At 41.9% G+C, this 14,527-nt stretch overlaps 2 protein-coding genes across 3 annotated transcripts in view; both read left to right on the top strand.

Moving 5' to 3' along the window:
- Positions 1-14,527, top strand: part of LOC144610443 (transmembrane protein 150A-like) — a 23,955-nt gene continuing 9,428 nt past the window's right edge. The window contains exons 1-6 of one of the 2 annotated variants that reach the window (XM_078429116.1): positions 1-151; positions 4,325-4,372; positions 5,559-5,645; positions 7,826-7,893; positions 9,679-9,806; positions 12,599-12,776. In XM_078429116.1, the coding sequence (XP_078285242.1) occupies positions 87-151; positions 4,325-4,372; positions 5,559-5,645; positions 7,826-7,893; positions 9,679-9,806; positions 12,599-12,776 (574 nt within the window). In that variant the 5' untranslated portion in view covers positions 1-86. The remainder of the gene's footprint in view (positions 152-4,324; positions 4,373-5,558; positions 5,646-7,825; positions 7,894-9,678; positions 9,807-12,598; positions 12,777-14,527) is intronic. The other variant, XM_078429117.1, reaches the window with a different exon arrangement.
- rnf181 (ring finger protein 181) overlaps positions 12,725-14,527 on the top strand; it is a 26,867-nt gene continuing 25,064 nt past the window's right edge. Inside the window, exon 1 of the mRNA XM_078429118.1 lies at positions 12,725-12,876. The gene's annotated coding sequence lies outside the window, so the exon portion shown is untranslated. The remainder of the gene's footprint in view (positions 12,877-14,527) is intronic.

Genomic DNA, 14,527 nt, shown 5'->3' on the forward strand with positions numbered 1-14,527 from the left:
TGGAGTCCGCCGGCTCCCAGTCGGTCCGTGTGTATGTAGAAGGCTGTGGCCCACCCGGGCTCAGGCGGTGAGCTCTGGGCTTCCCGATGACTGCCTGGGTCATCCTTCCCGTCAGCCTGGCCGCCTTCTGCATCGCCGGCATCTGGATCGTGTGAGTAACCCGATCGATCTCCATCCACTCGCCTTCCCCGGGGCTGCAGCTTCCCTGCAGGCCTCTCGCCGGCCCGCGCCCCCCGCCCGCCCGCCCGCCTCACCGCCCCACCGCCCGGCGCTGGCCACCCACCCACCCACCCACCCACCGCTGGCACAGGTGGCCGCTTCACGCTGCCTCGTAACTGGGGCCACCTCACGCCGCCTTTTGGCACTGAATTGGCAGCAGTGGGAAAGTGCAGGCGCAAATAGTTTGCCTTAACCATGTTTGAAGTTTGTAGACTTTCTAATCCTCCTGTAAGGAATGTAGATGCAAAGCCTCTTAAGAATAAGGGGAAGGTCATTTAGAACTGAGATCTTTTCTTCTTGCCACCTTTACAACTGAGGTGAGAAGGAACTTTTTCACACAGAGAGTTGTGAATCTGTGGGATTCTCTGCCACAGAAGGCAGTAGAGGCCGATTCACCTGGATGCTTTCAAAAGAGTTAGATAGAGCTCTCAGGGCGAGCGGAATCAAGGGGTATGGGGAGAAGGCAGGAACAGGGTACTGATTGTGGATGATCAGCCATGATCACATTGAAGGGCCGAACGGCCTATGTGTCTAAGTATCTATGTATGCAACCCTAACCCTATCTAAACACCCACCTCCCCCTCACACTGCATTCACTATATTCACTTTTTTTAAAAACTACACGTGCTGTAAATCGGAAACAAAAACAAAATGTTTGAAAATCTCAGCAGCCTCTGGAATTGGAACGCCATTCAATGTTTTAGTTTGTGACCCTTACCTGTCTCTCGAATCAAATACTGCCTGAGTTTTATCTGTGTTTTCTGTTATGGTCTCAGGAATGCAAAGAACTGCAGATGCTGGTAACTTGAGCAAAACACAAAGTGCCAGGGAAACAGAGGATCAGGCAGCATATGTGAGAGAATGGACAGATGATATTTCGGGTTGGGACCCTTCCTCAGACTCATTCAGATAATCTAAATAAGGCTCCTGACCCTAGTGTTTTGAAAGAGAAGAAATGGTTAGGTGTATAGTTTAAAAGATGAGTTTGAGATGGTTTCCAAAACTGGAGAGACAAGTAGAGACAAAAAACTGGAGAGACAAGGCTACACTAGTTCTACCTTCCTGCATTTGGTCCATATCTCTCCAAACCTGTCCTATCCATGTACATGTCTAACTGTTTCTTAAATGTTGGGATAGTCTACTCCAATGTCGAATGGCCTACTCCTGCACCTATTTTCTATTTCCACGTTCCTGCCTCAACTACCTCCTCTGGCAGCTTGTTCCATACCCACCACCCCTTTGTGTGAAAAAGTGAGCCAATTCTTTCTTCATCAAGACGAAGAGATGTGTATTTTCAAACATAATTCAAGCAGGGTAGGTTTTAAGCACTGTGCTTCAGCCTGGCAGAGCCGTGAATTGTATGGAGATACTGCTAGGATTTATGTCACAAGTGATAGGAGCAGAATTAGGCCATTCGGCCCATCAAATCTACCCTGCCATTCAATCATGGCTGATCTATCTCTCCCTCCTTACGCCATTCTCCTGCCTTTTCCCCCATAACCCCTGACACCCGTATTTTGGAGAAAATATATATTTTTAAACTTTTTAAAAAGATGATTCCACTAGTCCATAACTTGATTTAGTTAAGGAATTTGTTAATGTACAGCAACTGGTATGGAATTAAATGTTAATAGTGGAAGAACATAGCTTGGTGTTTGACACTTGTGGAACCTGCCACAGTTACAAATATTCCTAGAAAGTGCAGAATGTAAACAAACAAAAGGATGAACTTGGGACATTCTGGAAATGATTACATGGTGTCGAGAGATACTGAGTACTGTACATGGGCATAGGTGGGGTTAGTGGGTCAGGCGAACAGAAATGAATTAGTGAAGGAGAGTAATGTGGCTAATTATGACCTTGGAGAATTGAGGTAAGCTGCTTTTGGTACCTTTCCCAAGAGGATAATCTTCAAACATGAAACTGGTTGGCAGCTTATTCAAGCAGCTGAACCTGGTATTCATTGCAATGCCTGAAAATATTTTTTGTGATATTTTTCCACTCCCAAATCCTGGATTATAATATTCAGTTGTACCCCTGATCAGCCTAATACCATAATCCAGGAACCAGGTTTGAGAGATTCCATATGTGTGGGTGTGTTTCCCTCTCATTGCTGTGATCTGTTAACATGGTTAATTGGCTCGGTATAATTGTAGATTGGCTCGGTATAATTGTAAATTGTCCCTAGTTTGTGTAGGATAGTGTTAGTGATCGCTGGTCGGACTCGGTGGGCCGAAGGGCCTGTTTCCGTGCTGTATCACTAAACATCAAAATTATACTTTAACAGCAATATTGATACTTTGTTGCATGAAATGATTTTCAGAAATTATATTGGAGGGATTTTTCTTTGGTCAGCCAGGTTTATGATGCACAAAATTGCACTGTGCACAAGGATCTCTAAAACAAACTGCTGTGAAATTGGAAGCATCTTCAGCAATGGGAAGCTCCCTCAATCTGAAGAAGGGTCTCGACCCGAAACGTCACCTATTGCTCTTCAGAGATGCTGTCTGACCCGCAGAGTTACTCCAGCTTTTTGTGTCTATCATGGGATTACATTTCACAGACTGGCAAATGGGTGGAAAGGCAGCAGATTAAATTTAGTGCTGAGAAATTTGTAGTACTGCATTAAACTTTTGTTGGAAGAATGAAAGGAAGTAATATAGATCAGATTTGAACAATGGTGCAAGAACCAAGATCTGGGGCTATATGTCCATAATTTCTTCCAAGCAGTATGGCAATTTGAGAAACTGGTTAAAAATTGAATTCAGATCTGGATCTTTAGAAGTAGGGGGCATGGAGTACAATATAACAAAACAATGATGATTTTCTATGTCACTGGAATGGCTGCAACTGCAGTATTGTGTCCAGATCTGGGCTCCATATCATAAAATTAAAACACTCTGGAAAGCATGCAAAGGAAATTTACTTGGGTGATTTCAGAGATGGGGAGAAGCTGGTTTATTTTATTTAAAACCATACAATACAATACAATAATACAATATATCTTTATTGTCATTGTACCCAGGGGTACAACGAGATTGGGAATGCGCCTCCCATACGATGCAATAATTTAAGTAATTAACAGCAACCCAACGAAACGAAACAATTGTAACAGTTTTTAGACAGGGTAAAGTGCAAGTTGATCTATGCGTTGTGGCCATCCGGCTCAGCAGGACCGGTTCATAGCAGCTATGGCCCTGGGGATGAAGCTGTTCCTGAGTCTGGAGGTGCGGGCGTAGAAGGCCTTGTATCGTCTGCCCGATGGAAGGAGTTCGAACAGACTGTTGCAGGGGTGTGAAGATTAAATAGAAATTGTGTTATATAGAATGAAGGTGATTGGCGAGAGAATCAAACATGACATGAAGGACTTTGGGGGGATCCAGAATGTAGAGTTGGCTTTGATTTTAGCATCAAGGGTGATGGATAGGTATCTGAAAAGAGAGGGCATGGAAGTGAGACTAGCTGGAGCCCTCTTACATGGAGCCTGCAAGGAATTGATGGGATGGATGGTCATCTTCCAAGCTGCGGTTCCATATTCCTGTGGTACGTCATATTTGTCCACACATATCTGCAATTCCACAACCCAGTGAATTTGGGTAGCAGGGGTTTAAAGATCCTACGGTGTCACTGGTTACTTCTCGAGTTTGGAATCATAGAATCACTCAGCACAGAAACAGGCCTTTCAGCCCATCAAATCTGTGCTGATCAACGAGCACCTGTTTGCGCTGTTCCTACAGTAATGCAATTTTTTTTAAAAATTCAACATTCCTGTCGACTCTCCCCATATCGTGCACCTTGTCCACACGCTAGGGGCAATTTATGAAGGCCGAGTGACACACCAGCCTGCCTTTGGGATGTGAGAGAAAACCTTTAATGCGATAAAACTGAAACTTAACAGCATAGAAAACAAGGATACAACCTTCTGAAATCCAGCAGGGCCACTCAACCCGGCAAGCTAATGTTACCAGGTAATATGGTGCCAAGTGGAGAAAATCCCAAAGTCCAGTGATAATGATAGGTTTAACATAGATGATCTGATGATGTAAATGCCATTGTAAGTAAACTACAAACATGATTCTTCTGACCTCTCACTTCATTCTTGCAGATATGCCATGGCAGTTATGAATCACCATGTTTGTCCTGTGGAAAACTGGTACAGTACAATTTATTTGCTTACTCTCAGTAATTTCATTTTCTTTCACAGTCAAGTCTTTGCTGAAATAGCTAACCTTGCCCACTGTGCTTTGTGATTAGGGAAGGTAAGTGCCAGCCAGGAATGTAATTCTTGCTGATAATGGTATGGGGGATGGAACCGAATCAGGTGTACTGTGTAAATGTCTTGGTCTGATATAATAGTAATCTAAAACAAAATATCTTTTGTTTGCAAAATACTTTGGAATAAATCCTTGAAACTCTTACGAACATTATTCTTCCATTTTGTTGGGTATTCTGACTTATTACTGACAGCACCCAGACATTTATATCAATCTTTTCATCTAATTATGTTCTCAGCTAGAAGTTGCAAGTTTAAAGAATAAGTCAGCACCAAATAATCCAAGGAACACCTTCACATCTTTACAGCTCGGTAACAGCAGCTGCCACAATGTGTGACTGAAATATGTGCACGGTTGAGTGTGAGCATAGGGCTATGTAAATGTGATTGAAGTGTCGTTTCTTCAAGTTAATTTTCTCTACTCCAGTTGTAGCCTAGATAGCGTGTTGGTGGGCTTCATGGAGGGGCATCACAACAAAGATTATAACAGCCTCAACCAGGCGCTGATGCACATCTTACAGCAAGCTTTATCGGGTAGTGATCAGGAGGGGAGTTTTGATCTGTTTCCGTCCGTCATGGCTCTACCACATTGCTGAGGACAGCGACTAATCAGCATAGAAATCAAACCACCTTCATTATTTGACTTTTTTTAAGCTCTGAATTTGTGGAGTTTATTGAGCCTAAATCAGGTGTGTTTTTTGAAGCATGCTTTGCCTGGATTTTTTTGTACGTGATTGAAGAATAAGTACATTTTTGTGTTGTTGCCCCCTTGATTCTGTTTCTAATACATGTTTATGCAATGTATTAATTAAGGGGAAATGGTCGCATAAATGACTGGAATTAATTCATGCCCTGGGCCTGCTTATGTGTAGTTTTACACTATGTGTGGTTGTGCCCTGGCAGTATGCGAGTAGAATTTATTACACCTAGCCTCCTAAATGACCTTATCTCCTTGAGAACTTTGCTGATTGATCTTGCGTTCAGTTCAATTCCAAGTCCTTGAAAATTAAAGCAAATGTCTTTCAAATCTATGCATTTTAAACCTACTTCTGCTTTTATTCCCAAGGTTGTATAATGAGTCTTGCTCTGGGGAAACTTCAAAGCATGGCTACCCTAAAAGTTGCTGCACTATTCAGGATATTCCACTCGTCAGGTAGAGATCATTACTTTCAATGAAGTTGAATGAATCTATGCTGTTTATAAAGCAAGACTACTTTTGATGTATAACTTGCTCATCAACTGAGAATAGGGAAAAGACTGGTTAATATTTCACATTGATCAGAGCCTTTCGTCAGTTTTATTCCATGAGGGGGGGGGGGGGGGTGAATGATTGCATTCAATGCTAAGCTTGTCGATGTGTGTTTTATTATTTTGCCACATATTTTCAGGTTGACTTCCAATAATTTGATTACCAATTCCATGTTTGATTTTACCTTTATCGTTCCTGTATATCTTCTTACATTTTGGCATAGCTTGGGCAAATTATTTACCTCATCTGATGGGGTGACTTTTGATCTGCTGCCCAACTTTCCCTTCCACCAGTCCCTAAATTATCAAACAATAGTTTTTATCTAGAAGTGTTCTTTTCATGCATGGCTATAGTCAGTTACATAATATTGACTATTGCATTCTTTGTGGAGAATATGTGTGATTTTAACATATTTTATTGCAAGGAGAGAATATACAAAATATAAATTATTGGTAAAAGAAGCTGCACTGATGGTAGTGGCAAGACTTTTTTCTTTAAACATTAACTAAAATGCTTAGGAAAGAACTGCAGATGGTGGTTTAAATCAAAGGTTAGACTCTAAATGCTGGAGTAATTCAGCGGGAGAGGCAACATCTCTGGCGAGAAGGAATGGGTGATGTTTCAGGTCGAGACCCTTCTTCAGACTGATGTCAGGGGAGTGGGCGGGACAGAGATAGAATGTAGTCGGAGACAGTAAGACTGGTGGGAGAACTGGGTTGGGGAAGGGATAGAGAGAGAGGAAAAGCAAGGGCTACTTGAAGTTAGAGAAGTCAATGTTCATACCGCTGGGGTGTAAGCTACCCAAGCGAAATATGAGGTGCTGTTCCTCCAATTTGCGCTGGGCCTCACTCTGACAATGGAGGAGGCCCAGGACCGAGAGGTCAGATTGGGAATGGGAGGGGGAGAGGCTGCCTGTCCCGCTGAATTATTCCAGCATTTTGTGTCTAACTAAAATGCTCATATGTTCATTTGCATCAGATTTCAATAACACACATTATTGTTCTCTGACTTACCTTGCTCGGACCTTGAATGCTGTTTTAAAAATGCAAATATGTCTACTGCATTATCCTTATTCTTTATTGTCCATTTTTGTTTTAAAGATTGGCTAAGCATAACCGCCCTTTTGGAACTCGCATTAATATTCATGATTCAGTTTATAGATATTTTCCATTTGTGACTGGATAACGATTTCACGATATTTTCTATATACTGACATTTAGCGAATTGATCTGCAGGTTACTGGGACTTTTGTATATCAAAAATTCATGTTTGCAGTCTGCTGGGCTTCTGGCACCATTCCATACTGTTTATATTTAAAATTAAAAAAACCCTTGTGGATTTTCCTGACACTTACCATAAATTGCAGACTTTGATGGCAGATCTACCTGTTTTATATTCAATTACTCTTATTATAACTAATCTTTCAAGGCTAAGTTTTATTTCAAAGGCATTGAAGTGTACTATTAAATTATGTTGTCGGACAGTACCTGAAAGGATGTACACTCTGTTTTGCTTCATAAACTGTGCTCTTTCCCATTTATAAAAATCTTGACATTTCTATTCCAATTATTCTCTACGCCCTGCATTTTACATACACACACTTCTTTGTTCATCTGTTCACCTATCAAGCAGGTCACTTAATGCAGACCTCCACCTTTAACTGGTGCATCAGAGGTTGCTGATGTGCATTTTTTTCTATCTTCCCTTATTTTTGATTAATTACTAGTTAAGATGTACTGTTTACATCACTGGGTTTAACAGTGCAGATCACCCACGACCACTGGACCAAGAAAACAACTTGCTCCCATCTTTATGCCTGCTTTTACAATAATGAACAGCTACCGTTAGAAAGTGTGCAAGTGTGGTCTCCTAGCAAGATGGAACTAGGTTTGACACTTTGATGAACTCTAGATTCACTCTGATAATTCTGGCGTGAGAAATTGTAATCGGTGAGGGATAATATACACTGTAGCTCCTTGGGAACTTAACCCAGCGAAAGACAATGCCTTCAGAGGTAGACAATATTGGCACCAGTCATCAAATCAAACTAAATACTGCTTATTTTTTTTATATTTTCTTGACAGTAAATGTGGTTCATATCCTCCTGAAAGCTGCCTCTTCAGTTTAATTGGCAATGTGGGTGCTTTTATGGGTAAGTCATTGGCTTATTCATTACCAGGAGCTACTGCTGTATTGTAGGTTTCTGAAACAATTGGGGTAACACTTTATTGCTACCATTTGGATACTTATTTCCATCAATATTGATTGCCTGTTTCAGTGGAAAATCAATTTTTCTCCAGAGGCTGTTCAAAAGCAGCTCAACAGAATAGAGGCTGTTGCTCGTGTCTCATTCCACTTTTGAATATTGTCCAGAAGTCCTGTCGTTTCACAGTTTCTTGTCAAATATTTTGCCTCTGTCCTAGGCAAAACGTTTGGTGCCAATTAATAAGAACACTCTACAACCTTCAGCTCCATATCAGCGAAACATTTGGGATTGAGGAGAAATTAATGTCCAAACGAGCCACAGTGGTTAAGCATGTGCCTGGGTTGAATCCTATCCATGCTCTGGGAATCACTGTACCTAAATCTCCTCCCACTCTTAATTACATCCTCCTATCTTATCCCCAAAATGGTCCATTCTCATCTCCCTGTGCACAAGGCTCCACTTCACTGCACTAATAGTCTTCAGCCACTACACCATACCAAATTTATACTTGTGCCTTCTGATAAACTTGGGCACAAGTGAAAGTAGTATTGGAGTTCTCGACAATCAGGCAGGGAACTGGAGATATTGTTACACAAGTCTAGAAAATTGTGTTCATGAGTGTAGTCATCCAGTGCCTCTAATTGGAAAATATCTTCCTCTTCTTTCGATCCCTTCATGACATTCCCTTCCATATCTATAACCTTCTGTAGCTTCCTTAACACTCTTTATCTGACACTGGTCTCTTTGTAAACCCACTTCACCGTGCTCCCTCTAATATTATTTATCTGTTCCACCACTGATAACTATTGCTACATTTATCTCCTCTCTGGTATTTTCTCCCCAAATCTCTCTACCTCGCTACTTCCATCTCCCATATAATTTTGGGCGCAGGGGTAGAGTTGCTGCCTTAGAATCTCCCATATAATCTGGGGCACAGTGGTAGAGTTGCTGTCTTAGACCTGGGTGCTGTCTAAATGGAGTTTGTATGTTTTCCCTGTGACTGCATGGGTTTTCTTCAGGTGCTTCTGTTTCCTCCCACATTCCAAAGACGTGCAGGTTTGTAGGTTAATTGGCTTCTGTAAATTGTCCCTAGTGCCTGGGATAGAACTAGTGTGCGGGGATCGCTGATCACCGCAGACTCGGTGGGCAGAAAGGCCTGGTTCCACGCTGTGGAAAACTAAAACTAATGTGCTTCACCTTCAACAATGCAGCAATTTATCAAAAATATACCTCAAATTAGGTTTCTTTATACATACATGAATAGTTGCTTTCAATGAATGGAAGTAATTGTTCTTATTAATGCCTGTGTCCACTTATAGGTAATAGCTAGGGCAGTTCCTCTACCCAGTGATAGGAGTTGCTGTAACTAACGCTGGTGATCACTGATATGTGCTAGTTTGGCCATTTCCTTTGTCTAGTAATGGGAAGGCTCTTGCCATTGAGTCATGGGAATTCCAATCATAAGGTCATAAGTGATAGGAGTAGAATTAGGCCGTTCAGCCCATCAAGTCTACTCTGCCATTCAATCATGGCTGATCTAACCCCATTCTCCTGCCTTCTCCCCATAACCTCTGACACCCGTACTAATCAAAAATCTATCTATCTCTGCCATAAAATATCCACTGATATTCCTGTCTTTGACTGAAAGGAGCATGGCCTGCGCTACATTCTGTCCAGTTATGGGAACGGCTCTAACTGTTGTGTGTCTGGTTTTTTCTTGCATCCATCTAGTGATCTTGATCTGTGGTCTACGCTACGGTCAGATTTTGGAAAAGTGCCGACCAACGTGGATCAACTCTGGAGCTCTGATTGCTGGTTGCATCAATGCAATTGGTCTCGTGATGGTCGGAAATTTCCAAGTAAGATCCTGTTCTATTTTCCCCATCTTCCAGGAATATCAACAAATCCTTTTCAATGACTGTCTAAGCCACAAGGACCATTTGCTGTAAAACAGGAGGGTAATTTTGAGAGTTATGATGACCTTGTGACTGAAGGTACCAGCAAGTGTAGCGTTACACAGGTGGACCGCAGGATTCAGCGTTCCATCATCCACTGTTGCTGCGTTAACTGATACAATTCAGTTCAGCCCCAAGATTGTGAGATTAATTAAATATTGTGGCTAAGTTACAAGGCTAATGGGCAGAGTCCTGGATCCGAGATCGGAGGTAGAATTCCACCATTGCATCTGGGGTATTTAAATAAATGTATTTTTTTTTAATCTAGACTCAATAACAGTATCCATGATGTTTCCAGATTTCTGTAAATTCGATACCAGTGTGCATTTAGATTTTAGGTGAGAAATTCATCTCCCTTGCCCTTTGTGCTTGAATAGCCAAGCAAAGGACTATTCTGAAAAAAAATATTAACTGATTACCTATTGAAACAGTTATTAATGACCTTTGGGAAAAGGAACCTGCCATTCTAACTTGATTTGGTCTCCTTGTACCACCATACCAACCATGGTTATTCGGATTAAATACCTGAGAGCTAACGTTGCTTGAAGGGCAGTACCTGTAATATTCTGCATTTAATCAAGTTACTCTTAAGTACTCCAGCCAAAGGCTGTCACGTTAAGTAGTCCTTTGTAGTGACGTATTGGGAAGACGGAAAAATTAGATGAGTCAAGTCAAGTCAAGTCAATTTTATTTGTATAGCACATTTAAAAACAACCCACGTTGACCAAAGTGCTGTACGTCTGATTAGGTTCCAATGGAAACAAAATGAAACATACAGTAGCACGCAAACAGTTCACAGCGCCTCCTCAATGAGCCTCAAACGCTAGGGAGTAGAAATAGGTTTTGAGCCTGGACTTAAAGGAGTCGATGGAGGGGGCAGTTCTGATGGGGAGAGGGATGCTGTTCCACAGTCTAGGAGCTGCAACCGCAAAAGCGCGGTCACCCCTGAGCTTAAGCCTAGACCGCGGGATAGTGAGTAGATGTGAGGGATATGAAATTATGTATTGCAATGTGTAAAGTGTCTAATATCCGATGTGGTAGTCTTAACCTGTTGACTGTAAATTCTGTGGTAGAGTTAATGATTCTGTAGTGCTTTCAGGCCCACTCGAGGACAAACTCAATGGTTCAATGGTCCTTTATTGTCACATGTACCGGGGTACAGTGAAATTTGATTTACCATACAGATATCAAAAAAAGCAACAAGATACAAAACTACACAAAGATTAAACATAAATGGCCACCACAGTGGCGTGTGAGAATACCCAGGGCACACAGCATAAGTGGAGACCCATAGCCATCAGTTCAATGTCTGGGCCACACACACGCTCCTTCACCAGAGTTGTACCGACCGCTGTCATTCTGGAGTCTGGAGTGTGTCAATGTGGGCTGAGATACCCAATGTGGTGTAGAGTAGGGAAGACGATCAGTTCCATGGCTATGCCAACCTGACATGTAAATTCTCCAATGGAGCTCTTAATGCTTCAATCTGAGAGTAAAGCTTATTAGACACTGATGATAGAAATACCTAATATTATTCCATAGATTTGGGGTAATGTTGCAATTATATTTGGATTATTACTGAAGAATATTCAATTTTCTTTCTAAAATAGTTAATTTGCTGAATATGGGAACTCTCACAGAGTGATGTAAAGTACTAATTTTATATTTCAAACCATCCTGCAGTCTGGCATATGGCCAAGGCATTCCGTGAGATCAGGTGTGGGGCATGTTTACAACGGTACACTTCCCAAAATATTATTCCATTACATTCCTTTTGTGTTCCATTCCTGTGGTTTGCAGTTACATAAACTTCACACCTGCTCCCTATGTAATGAAAGGAAAGCTACCCCTATCATTTACGCGAGGGCTTTAGTGCTGGCACTGGCAACAAAGGACTGCTGGCTTTTTCTTTTGCATTGGCTTCTCTTGCTGTGCATGGTGCTTCAAGCCATTCACCAAGAAGAGTTCCTGTTCTTGAAAAAGCAAAATATTGCAAATGTTGAAAATCGGAAATAATGGGAAATGCTGGAAATATTCGTCAAGTCAGGTAGTAGCTGCAAAGAAAGAAACTGAGTTATTGTTTGAGATTGACCTTGCAAAATAACTTGATCTTGGAAACAGGCCCTTTGTTATTCTCCCCTGTTATACATCTTTGGGACTCATTTCCATCTTGTAATACATCTTCGGGAGTAAACCCAACGTACACAGAGGGTCACGAGGAGAATGTGCAAAATCCACACAGACAGCGCTGGAAGATTGAACCCAGGGTTTCTGGGGCTGTGAGGCAGCAGCTCTAACAACTGTGCTGATGTGCTAAGATGTGTGTTCATTTTGGAGGTGATCAAGCTCGTGATCAGCCATAATGCATCCTATGGCTGAATTGTCTGATAATATTTCCTACAACTAAGTGAGGCTATTGGGGAAGAAGGTCATTTCCCATGTCTAATATTTCATTCTCCAACACTGACCCCCACTACAATGCCTGCTTCACCTACATTGGGCAGGCTCTGACATGAACCCTGTGCGGCTATTCTTTATCTGTGTCTTCAAATATCTAAAACTGGCGGTGATCCAAAACTTCCTCTTTTTCTCTACAGAGGCCCTTCAAATTTTGTTCACCTGGTCACACAGCATTTGTAAGTTTAGTATAAAGTTTATTTGATTACCTCTAAAAGTCTGCATTCCTCTTTCTATAGGTTGACCATGTTAAAAGCCTACATTATATCGGTGCTGGGGTGGCCTTTCCAGCAGGCATGGTCTTTGTCTGCCTACAGTGCATTCTGACGTATAAAGTGGCAGTATCGCTTCTAGATCAGTGGACAGGCCACATCAGGGTTATCCTCACCATACTGGCCTTAATATCTCTCGTTCTCAGTATCCTTCCATGCAGCACTTCTCCCACACATCTAGCAGAGGAGCAATGTTACCTGTGAGACAGGAATGGGCAATTGTTTGAGAATGTTGCTCCTGAGTGGTGAGTACATTGTTTAAGATGTCTCCCTCTAATGTACAATGTCATGTGAAATGGTTTGGAAATTTTAGAAATATAGAAACATAGAAAGTAGGTGCAGGAGTAGACCATTCGGTCCTAAGCCAGCACTGCCATTCAATTTAGTCAATTTAGAGATACAGCGCGGAAACAGGTCCTTCGGCCCACTAAGTCAGCGCCACTCAGCGATCCCCGCACATTAACACTATCCTACACACACTAGGGACAATTTTTACATTTACCCAGTCAATTAACCTACATACCTGTACGTCTTTGGATTCAATATGATCATGGCTGATCATCCAGAATCAGTATCCTGTTCTTGCTTTTTCCCCATATCCCTTGATTCGGTTAGCCCTATGAGCTATATCTAACTCTCTCTTGAAAACATCCAGTGAATTAGCCTTAGAGTTGAATCACTGGACTAATGATCACCTCTATGTTAGCAATGTGAGGTGAGCGGAGGGCAGATAACAATCCTGTCTCTGGACTGCGGATATGAGACTGGTGAACAGGCCTTTCTCTGGACTGGGGATGACATGCCAAGGGGGGAATGGATGGAAACCAGAGTGAATTTGTACACGGGGTGTTGGAGTGGAACAAGCAGGGTTGCTTTACATAAGCATCAGTCTTGACAGTTTCATTCACTTACTAGACCGAGTGGACCTGTTGGGCCCAAACCTCTCCTGCATTGGTGCAGCACCCTCTCCATCCTCCCTCCCCCATCCCTCTCCCCTCCTTTCCTCCTTCCCCCCCCACTCCATCCCCCTCAACCCCTGTTATCCTCCCTCCACCCCCTCCCTCCCTAGGAGATAGATTTAAACTTTAAAATGTGAATAATTTTAAATATATAACATCGATTTTAATGAAACGTCTTCCATTAGCACCAAAGGGACGACGATGAGTAAGGTGGGACTAAAATTAGTATATAGATTTCTTAATTTAAAAGCTGCTAAGCAAGTAACAACATGAAAGGCAAGCAGACCATCAAAAACTTTCCACAAAGCATCAGAGCCTTGGATGAAATTAAATTCTTTAATGGAAAACAATTTGTGTATTTCCCTTAAACTCACTGGTGGTCCCAAGCTCTCAAAGGAACTTTGATGCAGGACCAAAAATATTAAGGTTCACTCTAGCAGTAGAACTTGGGCATGTTGGCCGTAGAAACGGGCCAGGCTTGCTTCAATTAATTTCTCTCTAGCTATATTGCCACACCTAGTTCCAGTTGACAGCTTTCAAATATATATTAATTTGTACAGAGGGACAGAGCAGATGGCAATGAACATTTCCTTCTCAACCACATTGAAACCATTAAGATGAGGCTTGGAACAGTTTGAAGGGCCTGTTCTGCATTTGTAGATTTGGTATTCAGCCCGAGATAGTTGAGAGGGGTCTGCGGTGCCATTAATGATGGAAAACATGTTGCAGCAATTATCAGTTCTAAGTTGCAGCTTGTATCCTTGTCCCGACTAATTCAGACCGTCATTATCTAATTTTGGAATATCTGTGGAAAGCCAGCAGATCTGAGCTGGTGTTTGTTTATATTCCACATAATTTATATTGTTCTGAACATTTCCTTGGGACATTGAAGGTGGCCATTTCGGCCCATTTATGTTAATGTTGACTCATGGAGCAA

This window comes from Rhinoraja longicauda, chromosome 36, assembly GCF_053455715.1.
Source record: "Rhinoraja longicauda isolate Sanriku21f chromosome 36, sRhiLon1.1, whole genome shotgun sequence".
In the NCBI taxonomy this organism is placed as follows: Eukaryota; Metazoa; Chordata; class Chondrichthyes; order Rajiformes; family Arhynchobatidae; genus Rhinoraja; species Rhinoraja longicauda.